The sequence below is a fragment of the Herpailurus yagouaroundi genome, unplaced genomic scaffold (genome assembly GCF_014898765.1).
Source record: "Herpailurus yagouaroundi ecotype Mexico unplaced genomic scaffold, PumYag 100, whole genome shotgun sequence".
Lineage (NCBI taxonomy): Eukaryota > Metazoa > Chordata > Mammalia > Carnivora > Felidae > Herpailurus > Herpailurus yagouaroundi.
The window spans coordinates 8831948-8857377 of record NW_024412391.1 but is presented as its reverse complement, the minus strand read 5'-3'; the positions used below and the strand labels follow the sequence as shown (position 1 = coordinate 8857377).

Genomic DNA, 25430 nt, shown 5'->3' with positions numbered 1-25430 from the left:
TGAGATCTTCAAACTTACTCGGGTGAATCCTGCTTTATAGCGTTGTGTGGCAAGGAAGCGAGCATGTGGCCACACAAAAAACTGCAAGCCTGAACAGAGATTCCAACAGTTTAACTTTTACAGCAAAAAGTATGCTGTGAAGGAGGGACTCCTGAATCTTGCCAAGAAGGCAAAGAGCTACGGAGCCATGACGTTAGAGCTTCCCGTTCTTTCTTCTTCCGGTCTCCTCATTTTGCAGGCTACACTGCCAGCAACTTGCAGGCCAACAAGAGATCTTCATTTTTCTGTACCTCGACACCTGTAGGGTGTTTCACATAGAAGTGGTGGTCAATAATACAGGGGGAACCGTGGTCTACGGAAAGGAAGATTTATCCAGGATCCCTGCTGGAATTTGCATTCCACTCTCTTGAATCTCAGCCTGATAATTTCGTTATTAGTCAATGTGTTTTCCTTCGGACAGGTACACATTCGCCCATCATTCCTCAGAAATACATAGGAAGTTTTTACCTTCAGTCATCAGACAGGATGTACTCTGGTGCCCATTTTGCAGTCTTCTGTAGGAATTCTAAGAGAGTGATCAGACGCCCTGGCTGGCCCAGGACAATGTCAGGGTACGCCTGCTGTCCCAGTATAATCATTAATAGAGACTCTTTTCACTCTCCCAAGTGCCAGGCTTGGATGATAAATTGTATCAGGGGTAGACAAACCTTTTCCGTAAAGGGCCAGACAGCAATTATCTTAGGCTCTGTGAGTCACAGAGACTTTGCTGCTCTGTTGTTTAACTCTAACACTGCAGCAGGAGCAGCCATAGAGAACACACAGATGAATGGTGCAAGGGCACAACAGTGTTCCAATAAAACTTTACAAAAACAAGTGGCTGGCTGGATTTGGCCTGAGGGCCATACCGTGCTGAGGCCTGAATTATAACGGTAACCCCAGTTGCCAAGAAATCTAGGAATATTCCTTTCACCCTAGGAGAAAAGAGCTCATAATGAGAAGACATTTTGAAGGCAGAATGTAAAATTTAAGAAAAAAATACATGAGTAGTATAATCTTCAAGATGAAATACTAAGAAAAAATGAGTTCAAAAAAAAAGCGGGGGGGGGGGGTTTATCTTTGAAAGCGTGTGTTTCAAAATTTTTATGGAATGGAAAAAGCCCATGTAAGAAAAATTTCATTTTAAGGAATCTCTGAAAAAATGAAGCCAGCTGACTGAGGCGGAGCTCTCCAGGGAAGGGCTGCTTTCCACCAGCTGAAGGAGGGGTCTCTGCTTTCCACTAAGAAAAAGAGCAGGAAGTACAAGGATGATCCGGTCACCCTGAAGGAGGCCTGATTTCGGATCACTGATGAAGACAAATGGAGAGAGCAAGAAGACGACAAAAGACTTCATGGCAACAGATGACGGGACTCAGAGCTACTTAAAAAAAGACGGGATGGGGCTGCGGATTTCCTCTGAGAGATGAGCCCTGGCTGCCTTGGGAAGTCAAGGGGTAAGAAGGAATGCGCCCCCCACCCCCCACCCCCGCCACCTCTTCTATTTATCGGTTTCACGCATCAGGCCTGCAAGTCCCCGGTGAGACAAAAGCAAAAGTTCAAGTGACCATCCTGGGGAGCCCAGGGGACAGTCTTCTCCAGGTGAAGCCCAGACAGCCACCTGTCCACAGCACAAGAACACTACAAGAGCGCCACCTGCTGTATGAATTGCCAGCCCGGGCTCCCCCGTCTCAGGAATTCATCCACAGCTCATTCCATTCAGGAGCACAACCGTCTCAACCGGAGAACCTTGCGACTCCCTGGGATTGCACCAATCCTCACAAACAGGCACGGCCAGTCTTCAAAACACCAGAAATACAGTCAGTTGCCAAGGAAAAGTCTGGTTCTTTCGGATGATCATGATTCGATGCTATCTAGCCCCAAAGTCAGTGTGGTGTTTGCCCTATCTCCATAGTCTTCATATCTTTCCAGGGTAGTTATTTGTCTAATTTAGGAGGCAATGGCTGGTTGCATAAATTCTGTCCAAAGTGATCATGTGCATCACAAACCCCTTTTCCAAGATGTGGGGTTTTTTTGTTTTTGTTTTTTTATTTTTATTATTATCTTTTTTTTTTTTTTGCTAATGTCTCTCTAAACAAGGATGCCTCTGTAAGTGCATCTCCGGAAGGAGGAAGGGGTCTTGTGCAATGAGCCAGGTTTGCATCCCAGCCCAAGGTTACCGGTGTCCTTCCCACACTGCTGGAAGTCAGCCACATCTGGCTCTCCCTCCGTCTTGGGTTGTCTTTGTGTCACAGACCTTTGGGGAGGCTGGCACTTTCTTCCCTACTCAATGGGGTCTGTGTATGTGTGCCTTAATGCTATCAATGTCTGCCTTTAACACTTCAAGCAATTCTGTGTGTGCCCCTTTCCGTTTGAAGAAAAAAAAAGTTTAATTCCGTATTTCTTAATTTCCATTAAGCTCTTTGTTCCATTAAAATTACACACACACACACACACACACACACACACACACACACACACAATACCTTCTTGCACTCTAGGAAGAGAAGGGATAGACAAAACCCTAAATACCCCTCCTATCACCAAGAAACCCAAACAATTCTATGACCGGGGGAAGGAAGAAAAAATTGTTTTCCAGTTAACTTCCAGGAGTACCCATCCTGAAGCATAAGAGAACAGGGCTTGTGTACAGAAAGGACAAACACCGGGTTACGTTTCCAGAGGGCTCACTTCGCAGCCTGCTGGGCTCTGTGACTCAAGTCTCCTCTCAAAGGAGCAGCCTACCAGTTCCCTCACTCCACATGTCTCATGGCCCTGAGTGTCAGTCTTCGGCAACAACACCACACAGGGCAGCAGCCACTAGTGGTCACTCTCCTAAGAGCCACCCCACCCCGGCTCCGGAAGCGAGAGTCAGCGTTACGTACTGGGCAACCAATGTAGGCAGAGTTGTGGACACCGGGGGGCCTCTTGTAAGTGCCATCACTGTCTGTGGTGATGAGTCTGTCCTTCTCAGCATCTCCGGGACAGCCGTTGACCTGGTGTTTTCGGCGTGGTTTAGGAGATCGTTTTATCCTGGAGCTGCGGGAGGGGGTGGGGCAGGAAGGAGGTTATCTTCATAGGAAATAATCCTTCCTGCCAGTAGCTTATCCACTAAACACAAAGTATTTTCCAAGCATCTGGGATATGGTGGCCACTGTGGTAAACACCCCATAGGATACAAATATGTAAGACATAGTCTCTGCTATGAGGAAGCCACAGTCTACCTGAGCATATTAAACGCATGCAACAACAGAGAGTAATATAAGGTAATATATGACCGTGACTTTTTCCGGACTTTCAGAAAAGGGCAAGATCAGTGTGAGCTACCAGTATCATGGCTGGCTATACAGCACCTGAACTAGGTCTTGAAGAGCAAGTAGGATCTGCAGAAGGGGAGGGATGTGGGGAGAAATGCAAGCAGATCAATGTTTGGCGGGCAACAGCAGGCCCATCTAAGGGAGAGAAAGTTCTGTCTACACTGCTGGATGGTGGAAAGTAGCCAGAATGGGGAGGCAGGGCGCCTCCTGTTACAGGGCAGGTTCCATGCGGCAGGGAACCAAAGCCGTTACAGGTATTGGGCACAGCAAGACCAACCAGAGCAGCGATTACAGCACACACACGCGCCTTAGGGGCAGGGGTCCGGAAGGCCAAGAGACCAAGACTCGGAGGACAGCTATGGGAAAAGAAATGCACCTGCACCTGGCACGGACGGGTGCCCACGTGAAGGAGGTGAAGGTACTGGAGGTAAGGGTGGGATGGGAGAGGAGGGAGATTCCCCAGTGAGAGAGACTCGAGCAGAGCCATCTGAGAAAGAGAAGGTGACTGCCATGTCCAACTAGCTGAATTCGGGGAGGCAGAATAAACCCAGGGCCAGGGTTCTGAGGCCCCTGGAAGAGCAGGCAGGGGAGCATGAGAAGAGGCCCAGCAGGAGGAAGGCCGACGGCGCCTCCACAGGCAACCCTTGGGGGGTGCCCCCGCCCCCTGTGCGGACGCCCACCTCTTCCTGGGCTCTATGAACACTGAGGGCACGCTGGCCGTGGGGTCCAGGATCTTGTCGATCTGCATCTGCGCCCTGCGGTATACGCGGTGCCGCTCGCGCGTGTCGCCCGAGGACAGGTCGTCCACCACCGGGAACTCGTAGTGGCCACGGCGCTTGGCGCGGAGCCGGATCTTGTTCCGATGGTGCTCGATCTCGGACTTGTGCCGCAGGGCCGTCTGGATCTGCGTGGCCGAGGGGAGAGAAATGAGTCACATGGAATGTTCCCGAAGGTTCCTGCCACCCACGTGAAGACAGCATCTTGGGGAAGGCCTTTCTTTTCCCCAGACCCGTGTCCAGGCCCCAAAGGGACAGGCACTCCCACGCGGGGGCATACATACCTATGTATCAAGCACTACATTTTAAAAAGAGAGTTAAAAAAAAAAAAAAGATGTATGCTATCAAGTTGTAAGGCCACAGGCCTGGTGAGCACATTCCCTTCTTTCTTTCCACCAGATGGAAAATCCACTTAAAGGAGGATTTACCCGTAGCAGGTACAGAGGCGTGCAGACAGCTCTAGGTTAGGACTGGGGCTGAGCCAGGCCAGGACTCGGTGAGAAGAGACAACACACACCATCCTAAACCCAGGAGACACATTCTTGTCGCACTCTTAGCAAGAAGCCAATGAGGGCTGGGAGGGAAAACTCTAGGAACTCTTGATGGGACTTCGGTAAGATGATCTACTTCAAGGATCACCTTTAAAGTGGGCAGGGGGTTTCCACCACACCAATTGCTTATGACTTCATCCTGGCAGAACTCACAACAGTAGCAGGTATTTGTTAGGGGCAGGAAATGCACAGCATGAAGCTATGTGCAGTCCAAAATGGCTCAGGCCAGGTCAAACCTTTCAAGTTCAAGGTAACAGTGACTTGGCCTGGCCTTCTGCTTCCCCAAATCTTACCAACTCACTCTTCCAGGATTCACTGGAAGATGATTTTACTACGCCTTCCTAGATCCTTGGGGTCAGAGCGGATCTATCTGGGATCACCCCCCAATTCAAAGGTTCATTAGGAAAACTGATAGGACTTAGCATTTAGTCCCATTTAATACAGCAAAAGGACACAAATTAAAATAAGCACAGGGTATGTGGGGTGAAATCTGGAGGAAATAAAGCACAAGCTTCTAAGAGGCCTTTCCCGGGGGAGTCACACTAAATATGCTTAATTCCTCCAGCAATGAGTTGTGACAACACATGTGAAATGTTGTCCACCAAGGAAGCCCATCAGAGATGCAGTGCCCAGGATCGGTACTGGGGGGCTGTCCAACAGGCACCCTCTGCCTAACGTGTACCAAAATCCCAGAGTCCCAGAAGGAAAAGAGATGTTCAAATAAGTCATAACGTTTGCAAAAACGGTCTGGGCACAGTGAACCACTCTGTTCTGGGAATGGCAGGAGCCTTTCTGACATGTAAGTTCCTCAACATCAGCCAAGGGCCAAAACAGGACTCTTGAAGGATAGCAGTCTCATGTTTGCCACATGAACTCTCTGCACAACGGCCAGTGTGCGAAACGGTGTCCTTGAATGGTATCTGATCTAAAAAAGCGGAGCATAAAACTTAAAATTAAGCATACTTCTTAGCAGCTCCGACCTTCAACACTGCAACGTTCACTTGTTGGTAAGCACTGACCAAATCAGAATGTGGGTTTGGTTTTGTTTTGTTTTTTTTTTAATATAAATGTACTTTTCAATATGAGCAAATACCTCTTTGTTAATTTTGTTGGTTTCTGCCACCCGGTCGGCCAGTACGGTGTGCTGAACTGGAGGTCCTGGTATCGGCTGCATGGCAATCAGCTGTATCTTACTGGGAACCCGCCGGCTGGCCTCTGATGACCGGGAAAGCCTGTCCACGTGCTCAAAGATGGAGGCTGACGAGTGCTGCTCGTTCCCTGAACTGGGCGGCGGCGGCCCTGGAGCAGAAGGAAAAGCAAAAGCATAAATAAAGCCATCCCAAAGAAACAGCAAATAATCAATCGTGACGTTGCATGGTGTCAAAACTTGCCATGTTTTGTCTAACGGCATCTCAAAGTCTTCAGGAAGGAAAGAGAGAGGACAGGAGCTGCTTAGTCAGTCACTAAGCAACTTGCACAACTTTTAGAGGAACATTGAAAGCAGCTCTGAACTTCCGCTATCAGTTGGAATGATAAAAATTTAGCCACCAGGGCAATTATACTGATAGAAAAACAAGAGAATAGGGAACAGTGGACATGCAGGTATGTGCTAGTTAACAATGAATACCTCTGGAAAATTACAGAAAAGTTATGAAAGAAATTGAAGAAGACACACAAAAAATTGGAAGAACATTCCATGCTCCTGGACTGGAAGAACAAATATTGTCAAAATGTTGGTATTACCCAAAGCAATCTACATATTCAGTGCAATCCCTATCAAAATAACACCAGCATTCTTCACAGAGCTAGAACAGACAATCCTAAAATTTGTATGGAACCAGAAAAGACCCTGAAAAGCCAAAACAATCCTGGAAAAGAAAACCAAAGCTGGAGGAATCACAATCCTGGACTTCAAAATGTATTACAAAGTTATAACCATCAAGACAGTATGGTACTGGCACAAGAAAAGACACTCAGCCCAGTGGAACAGAATAGAGAACCCAGAAATGGACACACAAACATATGGCCAACTAATCTTTGACAAAGCAATAAAGAATATCCAATGGGATAAAGACAGTCTCTTTAGCAAGTGGTGCTGGGAAAACTGGACAGTGACAACCAGAAGAATGAACCTGCACCACTTTCTTACACCATACACAAAAATAAACTCAAAATGGATGAAAGACCTAAACATAAGAAAGGAAGCCATCAAAATCCTAGAGAAGAAAGCAGGCAAAAATCTCTTTGACCTTGGCCGCAGCAACTTCTTACTCAACACTCCCTCCCTCAGAGGCAAGGGAAACAAAAGCAAAAATGAACTACTGGGACCTCATCAAAATAAAAAGCTTCTGCACTGCGAAGGAAACAATCAGCAAAACTAAAAGGCAACCGACAGAATGGGAGAAGATATTTGCAAATGACACATCAGGTAAAGAGTTAGTTTCCAAAATCTATAAAGAACTTATCAAACTCAATACTCAAAAAACAAATAATCCAGTGAAGAAATGGGCAAAAGACATGAATACACTTCTCCAAAGACGACATCCAGATGGCCAACCGACACATGAAAAAATGCTCAACATCACTCATCATCAAGGAAATACAAGTCAGAACCACAATGAGATACCACCTCACACCTGTCAGAATGGCTAACATTAACAACTCAGTCAACAACAGACGTTGGCAAGGATGCGGAGAAAGAGGATCTCTTTTGCATTGTTGGTGGGAATGCAAGCTGGTGCAGCCACTCTAGAAAACAGTATGGAGGTTCCTCAAAATGTTAAAAATAGAACTACCCTACGACCCAGCAATTGCATTACTAGGTATTTATCCAAGGGACACAGGTATGCTGTTTCAAAGGGGCACAGGCATCCCAATGTTTATCGCAGCATTATCAACAACAGCCAAAGTATGGAAAGAGCCCAAATGTCCATCAACGGATGAATAGATAAAGAAGATGCGGTATACATACACAATGGAGAATCACTCGGCAACCAAAAAGAATGAAATCCTGTGGTGCCTGGGTGGCTCAATTGGTTAAGCTATCTGATTCTTGGTTTGGGCTCAGGTCATGATCGCATGGTTTGTGAGTTCAAGCCCACAATGGGCTCTGTGCTGACAGTGCAGAGCCTGCTTGGGATTCTCTCTTTCCCTCTCTCTCTGCACCCCCCAACTCACTCTGTCTCTCTCTCAAAAATAAATCAATAAACAAAAGAAAAAATGAAATTTTGCCATTTGTAACTACGTGGATGAACTAGAGGGTATTATGCTAACCAAATTAGTCACAGAAAGACAAATATCATATGACTTCACTCATATGAGGAATTTAAGATACAAAACAGGGGCGCCTGGGTGGCGCAGTCGGTTGAACGTCCGACTTCAGCCAGGTCACGATCTCGCAGTCCGTGAGTTCGAGCCCCGCGTCAGGTTCTGGGCTGACAGCTCAGAGCCTGGAGCCTGTTTCCGATTCTGTGTCTCCCTCTCTCCCTGCCCCTGCCCCATTCATGCTCTGTCTCTCTCTGTCCCAAAAATAAATAAACGTTGAAAAAAAAATTTTTAAAAAAATGCATTTAAAAAAAATAAAAGATACAAAACAAATGAACAAAAGGGAAGCAAAACTAATATAAGAACAGGGAGGGGGACAAAACAAAGAGATTCTTAAATATAGAGAACTGAAGGTTGCTGGAGGGATTGTGGGTGGAGGGATGGGCTAAATGGGTAAGGGGCATTAAGGAAGATACTTGTTGGGATGAGCACTGGCTCATACATACATACAGACATACATACAGGATGAATCACTGGAATCTATTCCTGAAATCACTATTACGCTATATGCTAACTAACTTGGATGTAAATTTTAAAAAATAAAAATAAAGGGGCGCCTGGGTGGCTCAGTCAGTTAAGTGTCCGACTTCGGCTCAGTTCATGATCTCATGGTTTGTGAGTTCGAGCCCCGCGTTGGGCTCTGTGCTGACAGCTCAGAGCCTGGAGCCTGCTTCGGATTGTGTCTCGCTCTCTCTCTCTCTCTGCCCCTCCCCTGCTCATGCTCTGTCTCTATCTCAAAAATAAATAAAACATTAAAAAAATTTTTTTAATAAAAATAAAAAAATTCTCATGGTAAAAGAAAAAAAAATTAAAATAATGAACACATCTAGTCTTTCAGTTCTGACACACAAAGAAAACTAAGTTGAAGAGCCACAAAAAGAAAAAGCTGCTTGCCAAGAGGGAATTTTTCCCACTTAAAAAAGGAGTGGTACCCTTAAAAAAGGGGGACACTGCATGGCATGCATATCTTACTACATTGAACTTTAAAAATTTTTTTAACGTTTATTCATTTTTTTTGATAGAGCATGAGTGGGGGAGGGGCAGAGAGAGAGGGAGATACAGAATCCGAAGCAGGCTCCAGGCTCTGAACTGACAGCACAGAGCCCGACGTGGGGCTCGAACTCAGGGACCGTGAGATCATGACCTGAGCTGAAGTTGGGACACTCAACGGACTGAGCCACCCAGGCGCCCCAACATTGAACTTTTCAGAAAAGTAACCAGAACTTCAAAAGAGAGGGGTGCCCCGGTGGCTCAGTCAGTTAAGTGTCCAACTTAAGCTTGGTCATGGTCTCATGGTTCATGAGTTCGAGCCCCGTGTCCGGCTCTGTGCTGACAGCTCAGAGCCCGGAGCCTGGTTCGGATTGTGTGTCTTCCTCTCTCTCTGCCCCTCCCTCACTCACACTCTGTCTCTGTCTCTCAAAAATGAATAAGCGTTAAAAAAAATTAAAAAGAAAACAGAGACCGGACCTTAGTAGAATGGGTGATTTTCTCCAATTTCTTGCATTTTCTCTAGCGGGGATTTTCTCTAATGCATATGACTTTGGTAGTAGATATAATCCCAATAAACTTTACGTTTCTTTTTTTTTTTTTTTTAATTTTTTTTTCAACGTTTTTATTTATTTTTGGGACAGAGAGAGACAGAGCATGAACGGGGGAGGGGCAGAGAGAGAGGGAGACACAGAATTGGAAGCAGGCTCCAGGCTCTGAGCCATCAGCCCAGAGCCCGACGCGGGGCTCGAACTCACGGACCGCGAGATCGTGACCTGGCTGAAGTCGGACGCTTAACCGACTGCGCCACCCAGGCGCCCCCTAAACTTTACGTTTCAAAAGGCAAAGAGAGAGATGCAGAAGGGATGAAGAGATGGGAAGAGCTTCATAGAGGTACTTAGATACACTCCCTCTGCTAAGCCACAGTTGTCCCCTGAACACTCTGGACAGTGCTTTACAATACACGACCAAGAGGTCACAAGAAGGAGCGAGAGGGTGTGGAATCTGTTTTAATGCACGCACATCAGTGGTGTGTATGTCTTTGTATTTCGTCTCAATTTGAATTATATCCCACACGATTAGAAATGATTTATAGAACTGTGAATGAATGACGCCTCTCTAGCAAGGGAGCATCGTTATCTGGATTCAGGCTATTCTCGGGCTTTCCTTCCCTGCCCTGGGCCCAGAGGGAGCCTATTTGTGCAACACAAGCACAGCCGGCACCACCATTCATCCTGTGGCAGCTCCTCAAATTGCAGGCACAAAGCCTAAAAGGGGGTAATTAGCTTCGCCAGACAGGCTAGCCTTGCTAACCCAAACTTTGACAGTAACAGCAAATGTCACAAAGGGGAACCCTTTAAGCTACTGACACTTAAAGATGAGACGCTTTCCTCCAGAAGGGTTAACAGACCGGGGCACACAGATGACAAAGGAAGATCACCATTCCCCGACTTTCGCGCTGTCTTCCTGCCTGGGTACCTCCGAGCTGCAAGCCTATGCCTCGCTCCTGTCGGTGCCCTGTTCCAGTCCCCAGCTGTGGTCACGGTTTGGCACAATTCACCAACTGCAACCAGACAATATATGTATGTGTATATATCTGTAACGGGGATATACTTTTTTAAGTTTATTTATTTGGGGGAGGGGTGGGGAGGGTTAGAGAGAGAGAGAGGGAAAGTGAGAGAACCCCAAGGAGGCTCCAAACCATCAGTGTTGAGCTCGATGTGGGGCTCAGACTCATGAACTGTGACATCATGACCTGAACCGAAGTTGGATGTTTAACCAACTGAGCCACCCGGGCGCCCCATAACTTGGTTATTTTTATGTTTGCTATATATTGTACAAATAAAAACTACATGGACAATAATGACCAATGGAAGGTACAACTGGATACACAGAGATTAATCTGCATGAATATGCCTTAAGGTAATAGGAGACTTTGGATTAAAACCCATTTATATTCAAATAGAAAACCAAAAAAACCTGTAATGATAGAAATTAGAGTAGGAAGATGTAGACAAAGCAGAATGACAGGGGAAAGAACTATATGAAGTACTGAAATGGTGAAGCTATAAAACATTTTTAAAGAATATTAATTTCATTATCTGCAGGTAAATACAAAGTACACTATCGCTAAGGCCCATGGCCCCCATTAGTATCCTGGGAGGCAGCGATCACATTTCTCTCTTCCTCTTCCTCCCATTCTAGCACCTCACCTGCCACAGGCACTAAGCACAGATATGCTGAATGCAGGACTAACCAACCAGTCACTTCAACTAAGTTTATAAAATTTTACCCCAGAAAGGCATCTGGGAATCTGCTTCAATGAAAAGAATTCTTATCTGTGAATTTAGTCATTCTATGAATGAGTGCTCCACAATTCCTTGACAAACTTTGATGTGATAGGCAGTCAAAACAGTTGCCCTGCAATCTCCCCCAAATTATTCATTTGCTTTGCAAACTCCGTAACAACGCCAAAGGAGGTATCGGCTTAGCTCCAACTGAAACTTCTAGAAGTCCATTCTACAATTCAGAACTTGTGGAATTCTCATGAATGAAGTGCCAACTACTTAAAAATCACATCTTTGGGGCGCCTGGGTGGCTCAGTCGGTTGAGCGTCCGACTTCAGCTCGGGTCACGATCTCGCGGTCCGCGAGTTCGAGCCCCGCGTCGGGCTCTGGGCTGATGGCTCAGAGCCTGGAGCCTGCTTCCGATTCTGTGTCTCCCTCTCTCTCTGCCCCTCCCCCGTTCATGCTGTGTCTCTCTCTGTCTCAAAAATAAATAAACGTTAAAAAAAAAAATTTAAAAAAAAATACAGAGAACAAACTGACAGTTGCTGGAGAGGCTGTGGGAGGGGGAATGGGGTAAATGGGTAAGGGGCATTAAGGAATCTACTCCTGAAATCACTGTTGCACTACATGCTAACTTGGATGTAAATTTAAAAATAAATTAATTTTTTTTTTAAACTCCCAATCTTTTCTATAGGGTATTTAAGTTCTATGCAAGCAAAAAAATACCTTCATGGTAGCTTTAAAGAAGTAAACAAGACCTTTCAAGCGAAGTGATATTTGTAGTGAGAAAATCATCTTTCTAAAATATGAAAATAATGTACAGATTGTGGCGTCTCTTCAAATCATAATGGTGACATCTTAGCTTCCAGAACTCACAACATCTAGTGTACTTGCCTCATTCCGCTGACAACTCAGTCCCACACCTGACATGCTTACTAGTTGGATTTTGAGTATGTGTTGATAGTGATATTTGATTTTTGTTAGCCACACAGAAGATACTGGTTTTAATACTGTCAGTAAGGAGTTAAATGCAGGAACTAAAAGCAAGATTTTCTCAGATAAGCAATGAACAGAAACTGAGAAACTCCAGAACTGATTCTTTTTTTTTCTTTTTCCCTCTCAAATATTTCCTTCCCAGAATCAAAATTAGATTTTAGTTCTGTCTGTCTGAAACAGAGCACCTGTTACCATGGTGCTTAAATAAGTTTTACAATTCTGTGAAACTGGATCCAAAGAAAAAACTCTTCCTTTATTCTAAGGGAGTTTTCTTTAACATCAAAAAAGAGCTGGAAGGAATCTCAAAAATGAGCTAGTTTAGTCCTACAGAAGCCCCAAAGGCTACGGGACTTGCAAGGTCACCATCATGGCAATGATAGATCAGGCCCTCTAGCTTCCATCTAGAATCTGTTCATTTATAGAATATGGTTCACTTGGTACTGCATTTTGAAACAAAGAAATTTATGACGGCAAATGTTGAAGTATAAAAATTACTATTAAAAACAGTATCCTGGGGCATTCCAATTTTCTTTGCATCACTGAAATGGCCCTGAAATATAAATAAAACTCCAGCAAATACAACAGCTGTACTAGCACATTTACTTAACAGAATCTCTTAAACTAAAGCCAAGCTACCTTGCCATCACACCAAGAAATGCTCCTAAGTCTAGTTAGACCTGTGGGCTTAGTTTTGTCACGGAGCAAGAGCTCCACGTTCATGTCTTTGGGACGGACACGAAGTCCGTTTCATACCTGGCCTAAAAAACCACAGACTACAGATTCAAATATGCTACGCCACCCGATTGCACCGAATGACCTATAGGAAGGATGATCTAGGAACAGAACCAAATATAATGCATTTGGACCCATGATACATAAACGACTTTCTGGCAGTGGCAGCTGGGAAATACTGGAATTGGATCCTAAGAAGGTCACTAAATCCTGGAGGTAGTGTTTGCGAGTCTGGTTGTAGTTTGATTTCCTCCTTGTTCTTGGGGGAGGCAAACCATTAGGACTCTCCACTAGAATGGAACATGGCTATGAACTTCCAAACGTACTTGAGTGAATCCCTAACCTCTAGCACAGTCCCCCGCCTCAATCCAGACACCAGAACCACATCAGACAGTGACGGTTGATGCTGAGAAACTCACCATATGGATAACAAATATTCCACTGCAGATTTTTTTGTTAAATGTTTAGCATGTGAAATACCGTAAAACCTTATCCTACTGGACTCTCCATTACTACAGTTAACGTGGAGAACAGGAAGAATCACTGACCGCTCTGTGGGGCTCTGTGGGGCGGGCCATCGTTCGCCGTTCCCGGTGTCTTGTCTCCTGCATCCCTCTCACTGGACTCCTCACTTACGGTAGAGTCAGCATCTGATGGAGAAACTCTACAGACACAAAACAAACACAAGCATTAGGAAAAAGAAAGGAAGGAAGGGGAGGGGAGGGGAGGGGAAGGTCACATTAACTTAGGTGTGGAAGGCAGCCTTCGAGGCAAAACAGACAGAAATGGGACCGTCCAAAAAATCATCTACAAGGAACACACACTCACAGCACATAGTCCCCTCGTGAAGACAGTATAACAGGGCTTATATGGTTCAGCAGGCTGTGTTTCAGCAAATACCAGGAAACTGAGTGCCACAATGGAGGATGGTCCCTCGGCTACCAGGGCCCTGGCCTGGCAGTGTGGGTCCAGCAGAGACTGTATCAGAAGATCTGGGGTTAAGGCCCGGTTCCAGGTCAACTGAGACTACAGAATTCCTAGGAACCCAGGGTGGTCCTGAAGACACCCCAAAGAACCCCACAGCTTCGGCAGAAGCCAACACTTATAACACAAAAGCAACAATCACTCCTGAGATTTGATTCTACATATAAAGAGCAAGGATGTCAGAGAACCCAGGCTGCACCAGGCTAATGAAAATCCTTAACCAGTTAGTAGACCTTCTCTGTGTGTCCCTAAGGGATGCTAAAATACTACCTTAACCGCAGACCACTGAACTGTTGTGACTAATGTCTAGAATGGGACTACCAGGGGAGGGGGGGAAAAAAAACTTGGCAAGATTATACTAACGTTTTTGACGATCTTTAATGATTTGATTTATTCTTAGCCTGCAAGATAATTAAGCAAGTAACATCTCTCTACATAATTCGCTTTCTTTTGTAAAGATCACGTTGTAACATCCATTAAATTCTTAAAACTAGGCCAGAACCCCCGGGGTAGGTTTTCTGATAAGTCAGAAATTGTGACATCGTTTCAAGTGTTGGTATGATCACACGTTTTTCTCCCCCTCTTAGCAGGAGATCAAGATTTGGAGTTCAAAGCTTCAAGGAGGGCTGATAATTTGAAGCTTCCATACCGTGGCGTGACCAGGCTGAGTTCTACAGTCAACTGCATAAAACCTGATCCTGATCTTTGACCAAGCTCCAGCCCTTCTCACAGGATCAGAGGGTGAAAAGGGGGACTTCCAGGCGGCGTGTTAACAGGCAGTCCTCCGTGCGCTTTGCTTTGATAGAAGAATGGAAATACACTGGGAATGGGGAGCTGGGCAGGGGGGAGGTGGTGTGGAGCCCATGGAAACACGCTAACGAGAGAGACAACAGAGACGGCTGGCGAAAAGACAGGCGAAGAAAGGAGGATGCGATGAAAGTCACCTGCAGACAAAGCTACCAAGTCATAGCCAGCCTCTGGCATAATGTCAAGGGCAAAACCAATATGGACTGAGTGTGTATTATGTGTCAGGCATGTTTTATCTATGACTTCTGATATCATGTCCTGAGGGCCTAGAATGACCCACCCCAGAATACACACACTTGAGCTAGTCAATACCTCACCAAGTCTCAGGGGGACCACCAAACCACGAGAGGCAGCGATTTATAACGCTAAATACTTGAGAAAAGCGCCTGGACTCCTATGGCAGTCCACCGGAGTGGATCAAGAGCCCTTGGGTTCGTTAACTTTGGGCAAGCTGGCGCCAGTCTCCTGGAGTTCCAGACCCAGGGAATACTCACCATCAGCTCTTCTGACACTGGAAACTGACAAACTGAAAACGGAAACATGCTCTGAGATAGAGAACAATACAGAAAGCCCAATAAGAACCTTCCTCGGTGTCGGACGTTCTTGGAAGGGATCTTTGCCTTGGGGCTGGGCACATCTCCGTTTTCAGAGGGTGTGGTGTGATCCTTGACAGGTCCCGGCAGTGGTGCTGGCTCATGAATAATCAGTATGTCGTCTTTATTGTGCTGACCCAGATGCTGCTTCGCAAAATCAAAGCCCTTCACGCTAGGGATCTGCAACTAAAACACACAGACACACCCAAGCGAGAGAGTCAATCTGAAGTCCCGGGACTGTAAAAGGGGATTGTGAGGGCCGGCAAGATTGTGAGTGCCAACTTCCGACCCAAGATCGTGCTTGCCACCCCACCAATCTAACTGAACAAGCATCTCTAAAACATCAACAGTGTGCACAGGGCTGTTTATACCTAGAGTGGGCAGAAAAGGCAGATACTTGCGAAAGATGAAAGAAGATTATGGGACCAAATATCTAGACCATGATACAAAAGACACTGCAAGACAATACCTGGCCACCATCACAGTAGCATGATCATGTGCTATGCAGTGGATTAGATGGAGACAGTGGCACGATATATTGGGCGAGATATATATATATCTATATATAGTGGGCGAGATATTCTTTATCGAGAAATGGAGACTGAGGCCGGGATTCGCAGGACAGGAAGAACTTGGAAATAAATGCAAAAGGGCAGCTACACAGAGAATGTCCTAAGACTGTGTCAGGGGCCAGAGAACACCTGAAAGCTGGGAAGAGAGCACATCAGCTGCCCTAGAAGGGTCAGAATGTGGGGAGAGAGAGAAGGCTGCCCAACACCAAGTGCCAGTTTCTAGAGCAGAAAACCACAAAGCATTTCTAAAGAGGCAGATTTCCAAAATCCAAGCAGACAGGACACAAAGAGACCAATTGGGAAGTAATGAACAATTCTAAAGAAGAGGCAGAAGGATCTGGAAGCCAAATATAGACGCAAGAGGCAAAGGAGGGAGAGCAGCCAGTGATAACTTGAATGACTTATAGGCAGGCATCCTGAACAGTGGAAGGCACATTCGTCACGAAAGAATGCTAACCTGAGGAGATAAAAAGACAAGTTTCACTTCAGACATGCTTCAGATTGAGATAGCAGGAAACGCTCCAAAGGAGGAGAGCTTGGTGTCACTGGACATAGAGGATGACAGCTTGGGGGAGATTTCAGGCTGGAGATAGGACTTGGAGAGCATCTGTACAGAAGATGACGTGAAGGGGTCCTGAGATATTTTTAAAGATGGAAACAGAGTCTGTGGACAAAATGTTGGGTAACATCTAATAGTTTGGGGCTCAGAGGAAGAGGCGAGGGAAATAAATAGGTGACTTTCAAAGAAATAAAAGAATTTGTGAAGTCTAATGTAATAGAAGGCAAGGAGATAGAGAAGTTCTAGAAAGGAGTGGCCGAAAGAAGTAATGCGGGCACAAAGAGAAAGGAGAAAGAGGTCTTTGAAAAAGCCCAGCTCTCGCATTGGTGGATGCGGAAGTCCTACCTTAGGTACGTGGTGGCAACACCAAACCCACAGCCAATGCCCCGTGGACCCGCCATGACGGAGTCCACGCCTCGGCTCCCAGGGCTGCGCTAACACAGGAAAAGCGCTCAAAAGTATATAGAAATGTGGGCAATAAAGGTGAGGCACCCTTTGCGGTGACACTAAAAGTGTCAGGGGTCAGGGGGAGGCATTATGTGTCATTAATTGGAACTTGAAGAGTATAGGAAACTAAACTGCATTTCAATAATTGCCCCACGGGTCTCCTTGGCAGGAAAGCCACATGCACACCAAAGCCCTTGGCGAGGCTGTATTCCACACTTTATAGAGAGTCCATCGGTCAAAGACAAAGGCCAAAACAACCGAAGGAGTTATTTTAGACAATGGGCTATGTGTAGAAGCAAAAGGTTTTGTCATATTTGTGCTAACTTCATGCCAAACGAGTGACAACACCAAAGGCTTAGATCTGTGATCTCGAAGGTCTTTTTAGCACTAAAAGTCTACAATCTGTGAATAGAAAGGAAGTAGTCGGTAATAATGACTTATTCCAGCAGAGGGGGACAAAACTTACTATAAATGTAGTTTACAAAGCTGTTGCTTGGAAACAAGAGGCAAAGACCCGGTGAGGCTCTGTTTTCTAAATTAATGATCCCGTGTGACCAGAGCAGACTACTCCACCACAGACAGGGGCCGTTCGTGAGTGTGCCTGTGGTCTGGGCATCACGCTGGTTCCCCTTTCCTACCTCCTGTCGTGAGAGTCCTTCCCTTGCTTTTTTACCCCTGCCGCGCCCCCTGTTAGTTCCATAAACAAACTGCCTCTAAATGGAAGAATCATGGATATAATCAATAGTCACTGAGTCAACCCCGTCAACACCATTTAGTAAATCTTGGTAAAATCTTCTTTAGTGCACTTCCCAGTAAGAAAGTAAATGCCTCTAATGACCAGGAAACAATCACTTTTGCAAGGTAGACGGTCAGCTTTAGCAAAACTGAAGGAGGAGCCACAGACTGCCTCCTCCAAGTAAAGGTCTCCAAAGTGAATAAAGGAAAAAATACAAACCGCACTGCCTCTGTGGTCCAGTCTGTGTACCCCAAGTCTAGGGATTGATACTGGTCACCTACCCTGACAAACTCTCAGAGTTCGTGCAAGAAACAAACACATGTATATGTCGAAATGCTTCATAAAATGTCTAAGTACCATCCAGGTGCAATTGACAACATCGCTGTTGCTATTGGCTGATGAAATGTCAAGCAGTTAACAGAAATTGCTAAGTGTTCTCAGGCGTCAGATAAAAGCTATAAAGTTAGATACAAAATTTTCTAATTCAGCACCAAGATATGACAGGGTAGACCCTCCATAAATATTTGATAACTAAATGAATTTTAAAAAGTCATTTGGAGCTCCAAACTTACTGGATCTTGTGGGGAACCAAGGAAAGGCCCTGCTGGCTCACTGTTGATTCCCACCAACATCTTCGAATATATCCATTAGATCTTGCACTACTTACAAGCAGGGTGAGTCACCACCTTCAACAATAGAAATTTGGCAACTAACCTGTGCTTCTGCACAAAACAAAAGCTACCTTAGAACACACAAAAGGAAGAAATTAGAGGAAAACTTGCCCACTTATGCAATTAGCTCCTTTTGTTTTATCCCTACTTTCCAGAATGCTTTTTTCTAGTTTTTCCATTTCTTAAAAACAAACAAACAAACAAAAAATCTAGAGTTAAGTCTGGCTGTATTGTGTCTCCGGCTTCCCCATGCAGAATAAGCTTCAATCAGTATTTTATAAAAGAGCCACAATTAATTAGGGCCTTCAATATTTCTCTAAGGACCCATTATTTCTGAGGAAAGATGGCTCTCTTTTGTTCCATCCCTCTTTAATATGTCACAGAGGGGGCAGTCCCCATTGTCCGTGCCCCACTGGAATACGTCGCCGACGAGTCAGAGAGGGCTGGTAAAGCAGGTCAGCCAAAGAATAGGAGAGATGCCTGATGAATTTTAAAATGCATGAGCCATAAATATAATACGACCTGGGTGGAACAAGACGGAGCGAATCCCCAGCTCTCCGGTTAGCCTGAACCCCTGGGAAGGAGCAGTTAAGATGACAATAGAAACCACAGAGCAAACCCCAAACGTGCCTGAATAAAAATTTGCAGTCTCGCAGACCGCAGCACTGTCTATGCATTTCGTATTTGGTGGATGTGATCTGTGAAAAGTCACCACGGTCGCCATGCTGATTCCATTCAGAAGGCAAGGACAAGGACACGTTACTACCGTCTGTCCCTGCTGCAGCCCTGGGACCTCTGGTCACCCTGCGGTCTTGGAGGTAGCAGCCAAGTGACAGTCGGGGAACTGAACTCCCCACAAACTAGGTGTTACGGGGTCCTTGCAGAGAATCAAAGAGCAACCGCAGGGGATGAGAGGAATTTGGCTGAGATGGAAGAAATGCCCATGAAGCTTCTCTCTTCCATCAGCTGTCCACACAGCCTTCCACAGTGGTCGTTCCCGGCATGAATATGTTCAAGCTGCTCTCCCTGCTGAAAATCCATCATTGGCTCCTCACTACCTAGAGCACCACTGCCAACCCCTGATCTGTCCTACAACCCCTCCCAGCCTGGCTCTTGCCTACCGTCCCCTCAGTTTTTCCTGTGCCCTTCCATAAACCTTTGCTCCATCGTTCCTGACAGATAGACCATTCCCTCCACCTGAGCCCACTTCATCTGGTTCATCTCTTCAACCTCTGAGCTTCAGCCCCAGCATCACCCCTTCCCAGAGGGCAGAGGCAGCCCACTGCCCAATGGGGTAGCTGCCCCTCCTCCCTGCTTCCGTGGCAGCCTGGACAGACTTAGGCTGCAATGTGTCAGTGTCTGGGTCACTTGTCCTCTCTTACTAAAGACCTCGAAGGCAGGGATTGCATGTCATCTGGACTTGTGACCCAGCCTGGCCCTGCTTGGCTCAGAGCAAAGGCTGGGTGTTGGGTGACCGGATAAGCAGTGACTGAAGCAGCTCCCTCTGGCTGCCCACAGTGCCCACAGGTCAGGAACCATGGTCCCACGCCAACAACAACAACCATGGTCCCACGACTACCCCATCAGAAGGAACAAGCTTCCGTGGGATCAGCAGCATCTAGCCAATGCCATCCATGTCTTTAAATAGAGCCTCAAACAGGGCGAGGTGGGTCCAAGCTGCAGTTTTTCTGATACTAGTAAAAAGTGATGGCTTTGGGCTACAGATTAAAGAGACTACAGATAAAAGAAAGATATGCATTAGGTTTGTTTTTTTTAATTAGTGGAAATAAAAAAAGACCCTGTCTCCAAATGTGACAGAATGGTCTCTCCCTCTTATCATATGTCAAAACGAATCCACTCCCAATCTGAAGAGGTTTCCTGCTCATTACAAGGGGTAGTGGGTGTGGACTCTTGGTCAGCACATTTATTGTTTCCAGATGTTTGTAGCTCTGAGATTTGCTCGGGGGATCTAGGGGAGTAGCAGTGCAGCAACATCGGGGTGGGGGGGCAGGGTGAGCACAAGGAGGAGAAAGAACTCTTGAAGTCACAGGAGAAGCTGGCATCTTTTCAAACTGCCCCAAGGGATGGGCTAGAGGCCCCTCACTACTGCCACGTAAATCTTAGAAGAAACAGTTGTAAAGTAGAGATATTTGTTTCTAAACTAAACACAGATCATCCTTTTCCTATCATAAACACGAGACAAGACCTATATAGCGGGTTCCTATGCCAGCAAAACAAAGACCACGCTTCTGAAATGTCACGGGGCTTTGGCCCCCCCTTCCAGGGTCAGAAGACACTTACTCCCTCAGGGGCCCCCTCCACGCAGGAGACCTTCCTACAAACATGCCATAAAGGGCAACTCCGAGGGCTGGAGGTTCTATTTGAAACTCTGTCCATTTGATTTATAGCAACATCTGGGGCATGAAAATATTTCGGAAGTAAAAGTAGGAGAAGGAGAAAACTTGGGGAATATCCTGTTTTGAACTCAAGGGATGTTGTCCTCTGACAGTTGAATGAAGGAACAGATGACAGATGGGCTTCCATGGGGAGTGTTTATGTTGGGCAACATGGAACATGAAAGACCTGACGACATACCCATCTATACTGGGTAAATCTCTCTGTAACATTACTCTTTTCACCGGAACAAAAACATTTCCAAACCTACTGTTGATCTTAGCACAATGAATTCACGCAATGAATGATTCAGCACATCAAGCATTTTTTCCAGGTTTTTTCCACGCCACTACCTTGCCTAACAACAAAACAACCTTAGCACACTATGTAAATAATAAATGAAGACAGGTAATAAATAGAACCTTAGTGTATAAAATGCTTCCAATACATTTGTGCGCCTGGGTGGCTCAGTCGGTTAAGCGTCCGACTTCGGCTCAGGTCATGATCTCGCGGTCCGTGGGTTCGAGCCCCGCGTCAGGCTCTGTGTTGACCGCTCAGAGTCTGGAGCCTGTTTCAGATTCTGTGTCTCCCTCTTTCTCTGACCCTACCCTGTTCATGCTCTCTCTCTCTCTGTCTCAAAAATAAATAAATGTTAAAAAAAATTTTTTAAACGCTTCCAATACATTTGATAATCATAAGCTTCTAACTTAGTCACGGCTTTGCATTTTAGTTAATTCATAAGAAAAAAAATACTTATTTTTTTTCTTTCAGCAGGTATAGGTTTGTAATGGGCAGCGTTTCTTACAGCCAAACAGAATAAATTTCAAAGGCTAACTAATAGGCAGCCCTTTATTTCTTCTTGTTCTGCCTCTTGCTTGCTTTTTTTAATCAAACTTCTAGAGTCAAATGAGCCCTCTAAATGTGTGAGACCCACAGAGGGTGTACATTCATAAACACAGTAGATGGACTACCATTTTCCATTCCCTTGGCAATGGCTAATTGGCACGGTGGGCTAGACGTGTGCAGCTACTGACTTCTTCTTGGATACTTGGCATGTTTTTGCTCAGAAAAGATCAACCAAAACTAGACACTTACTAAGAGTCAATATCTTTGCTCTGAAACTGCTATGTGACAAACATTGCAGAAACCACTCAAACATAAATGTGAGAACTGCTATTATTATAAAAACTAAATTGAGTGCTTTGGAATGACATGAAAAAGATGTTTTAAAAACACTGCTGTCAAATTAGGGGTAGGTGAATTAACTCTAAAAGATGGCAGACTTGGAGTGGGTGTTGAAAAAAAATAATCTAGAGAATTCTGCACTCAGGTTGCTTGCTCTTCTCTAAAGAAACCCAAGCTGGAAACAGCAGCTGATGCATTAGAGGTGTTATTTCTTACAAGAAAAACCACACAGAATCTTCTCAGTAAACCAACAATCCCAAAAATAAAATACAAAAGAAAAAAAGATTCAGAGTATATCAAAAGATTGGCAAGTAAGAACCCACTTGTATATTTAAAATGTTTAAGGCAGGGGCGCCTGGGTGGCGCAGTCGGTTAAGCATCCGACTTCAGCCAGGTCACGATCTCGCGGTCCGGGAGTTCGAGCCCCGCGTCAGGCTCTGGGCTGATGGCTCAGAGCCTGGAGCCTGTTTCCGATTCTGTCTCCCTCTCTCTCTGCCCCTCCCCCGTTCATGCTGTGTCTCTCTGTCCCAAAAATAAATAAACGTTGAAAAAAAAATTAAGGGGCGCCTGGGTGGCGCAGTCGGTTAAACGTCCGACTTCAACCGGGTCACGATCTCGCGGTCCGTGAGTTCGAGCCCCGCGTCGGGCTCTGGGCTGACGGCTCAGAGCCTGGAGCCTGTTTCTGATTCTGTTGTCTCCCTCTCTCTCTCTGCCCTCCCCCATTCATGCTCTGTCTCTCTCTGTCCCAAAAATAAATAAACGTTGAAAAAAAAAAAAAAACAATAAAAAAAAAGAAAAAAAAATTAAAAAAAAAATAAATAAAATGTTTAAGACACGCAGTATTATTTTTTAATGATTACATGATCTTAATCAAGGTGGATAGTGGACTTCCAATACGGTGCATGGAAAATAAACCAACCGTCTAGTGAGGCCGTGTATGAACGAAATTGAGATACAGATCTGAGAAAACCTCCCTTAGCTCCTGTTCTCTGAAGCTATCCAGGGTTAAAATAGATCAGAATTCATACAAAAATGGATGTGATCATCTCATAAATAAAATCACACAACCTGGGAGCTTATAACATTCCTAAGCCTTGATACAGCTTAATCTTCTTGGCACATATTTTTTTTTTTTTTTCAACGTTTATTTATTTTTGGGACAGAGAGAGACAGAGCATGAGCGGGGGAGGGGCAGAGAGAGAGGGAGACACAGAATCGGAAACAGGCTCCAGGCTCTGAGCCATCAGCCCAGAGCCCGACGCGGGGCTCGAACCCACGGACCGCGAGATCGTGACCTGGCTGAAGTCGGACGCTCAACCGACTGCGCCACCCAGGCGCCCCTTCTTGGCACATATTTAATTCTAAGAAGAAACAGGGTTCCAGTAAGCAAATATGAGGCAAAGGGATACCACCGTTAAAGCCACAAAATGTCCCTACTAGCTCCCTCTCCTGTCTTTCAGTATCAAGAGCCTGAACTCAGCCTACCCCAGCCCGTAAGACGGCCTATGTGAACACGGGGCAGTTACGCCCCTTACCTTCTGACGCTGCTGGATGTTGGCCACCGTGTCAGGCTGGAAGTCCAACTTGTCTGTGCGGCACAGTTTCCAGTAGAGGATGACGACGATCACCGTCACCACGAGCACTGGAATGACCACACCGACAATGACCCAGAGGTTGCTGCTCTGGGACTCTGGGGACGGCCTCTTCACTCTGTCCAAGGCTGCAGACAAAGAAGACAGGTCATTCGCTAATTCTTCTGCACTCGTTTACTGGACAGCCCTTCTGTGAGGAACACGAAGAACATGCCTTCTTCTGTGAGAAACCTGGAGAGTCCTTGTCGTTTCAGGTCAAAACAAGTAGTTGGAGGCTGTGATCTCCTGATGGCTAGAAACATGACTCAGTAAACAAACACAACACAGACTCTTACGTCCTCAATGCATTAGCGACCATGGTGATATAGGTGACGTGTCTAAAGGAACATGGCTCTCATCTGATGGCAGAGCTAGGTTAATTCCAGGTCTCCTGACTTCCAGTGTGTTCCACCAGCTCCACTGTAACCTCACTCCAGGAATGCTTCCATACTAAAAACCAGAAACCCCAACAAGTAATCTGTGAGCATCGCCTTAATTTCCTCACCTGCTTCTCCCTCTAAACCCCTAAAGCAAGATTTGAGGTACCAGATGTCAATTTTTAAATTATGTGAAATCCCACTTACTTATTCCAAATCTGCCACTCCCCACCCTCCTGACCACCCCAACCACTGCCAAGCCTCCCATCTGACGTGATCTTGGAGGGATAGGCTTCAACCCCTCTGCCTTCAATTCCTTCACCAGCTCCTTTCCCTAACCTTGTCTCCTGATCCAGGGCTCTTGACCTCTTCATTCTGCACCCATCCTCTCAAAGGTCTTAGCTCCACTTAAAGCTCAGGTTCCAATCACCCGACAACCCAAGCCCAAATGTCCCCCTCCCCTCTGCCCAACCTCCTCATCCGTTGTGATCACTTCCTAAAGACCTCTCCATGACAATAGTAGTTTCCTCCCTTTCTAAGTTATTTTACTCTGGTTACTTTGGCCTTGCAATCGGTACCTTACTATATTTTAAAATGCATTTTATTACATAAATGTGTTATCTTGATATACGGCGCCACTCCACTCATTAATATGGTCATGACTCTAAGTCTTGTCTCTTGCAATACATTTCAGTCTCCACAGGCAGGGGCTAAGTCTTACGCTTTTTTCATATCCTATAATGGTTAACATGTGCTATGGGATCAAAATGTTTCTGCTCAAAGATGTAACAACACAAACATTCCCGGTGCCGGCTTAAGTGTGGGTTTAGGCCCTGAGAGAGTGACAAGGGAAGGGAGTGAGCCCTCTGAAGCACATGCACTATGCAGAAAGCACAAATGAGAGAGCACAGGCTATGCGGGAAATGAAAAAGAGGACAAAGTGTTAATCTTATTTTTGAATTTGACCTGAATATAGTCTATATATGTGACTCATTTTGCATGAAAACAACTGACCATACGGAAAGAGTGACAGAATCAAACTGAGGAGCTGGGACAAGTGGATCCTCTCCTTGGATCTCACCTAGTAACACCCTGGGGGAGGCACGAATTCACCAAATGAGGCCCTCATACCAGGGTCTATGGCTGCCCTAGGGCCTGACGTTGGCTGAGGCTTCCAATCCTAGGATCCTTACCTTGTGGATTTTAGCAAGAAACTGAGGAAAGAGATGTGCAAAGAGCAAATGGAAGTAGTGGGAAAGGTGCCCGTACCATATCGCCATCGATCTTTTTTCAAAAGTGAAGTGCTTAGCTGGAATGCTGTGAGCACAGAGCCTGCTTGAGATTCTCTCTCTGCCTGCCTGCCTCTCTCTCTCTCTCTCTCAGGATGGATAAATAAACTTAAATTATTTTTCATAAAATAAAATAAAATAAAATAAAATAAAATAAAATAAAATAAAATAAAATAAAATA

General features: G+C 45.6%; 1 protein-coding gene across 2 annotated transcripts in view; it reads right to left on the bottom strand.

Moving 5' to 3' along the window:
- KIAA1549 (KIAA1549 ortholog) overlaps positions 1 to 25430 on the bottom strand; it is a 93628-nt gene that overhangs the window by 40898 nt on the left and 27300 nt on the right. For both annotated transcript variants that reach the window (XR_005789151.1, XM_040471834.1), the window contains exons 9-14: positions 23488 to 23672; positions 15378 to 15574; positions 13553 to 13668; positions 5771 to 5976; positions 4031 to 4254; positions 2919 to 3072 (exon numbers count right to left, since the gene is read on the bottom strand). Coding sequence is in view for 1 of the 2 variants with exons in the window: in XM_040471834.1 (XP_040327768.1) it covers positions 2919 to 3072; positions 4031 to 4254; positions 5771 to 5976; positions 13553 to 13668; positions 15378 to 15574; positions 23488 to 23672 (1082 nt within the window). In the remaining variant the exon portion in view is untranslated. The remainder of the gene's footprint in view (positions 1 to 2918; positions 3073 to 4030; positions 4255 to 5770; positions 5977 to 13552; positions 13669 to 15377; positions 15575 to 23487; positions 23673 to 25430) is intronic.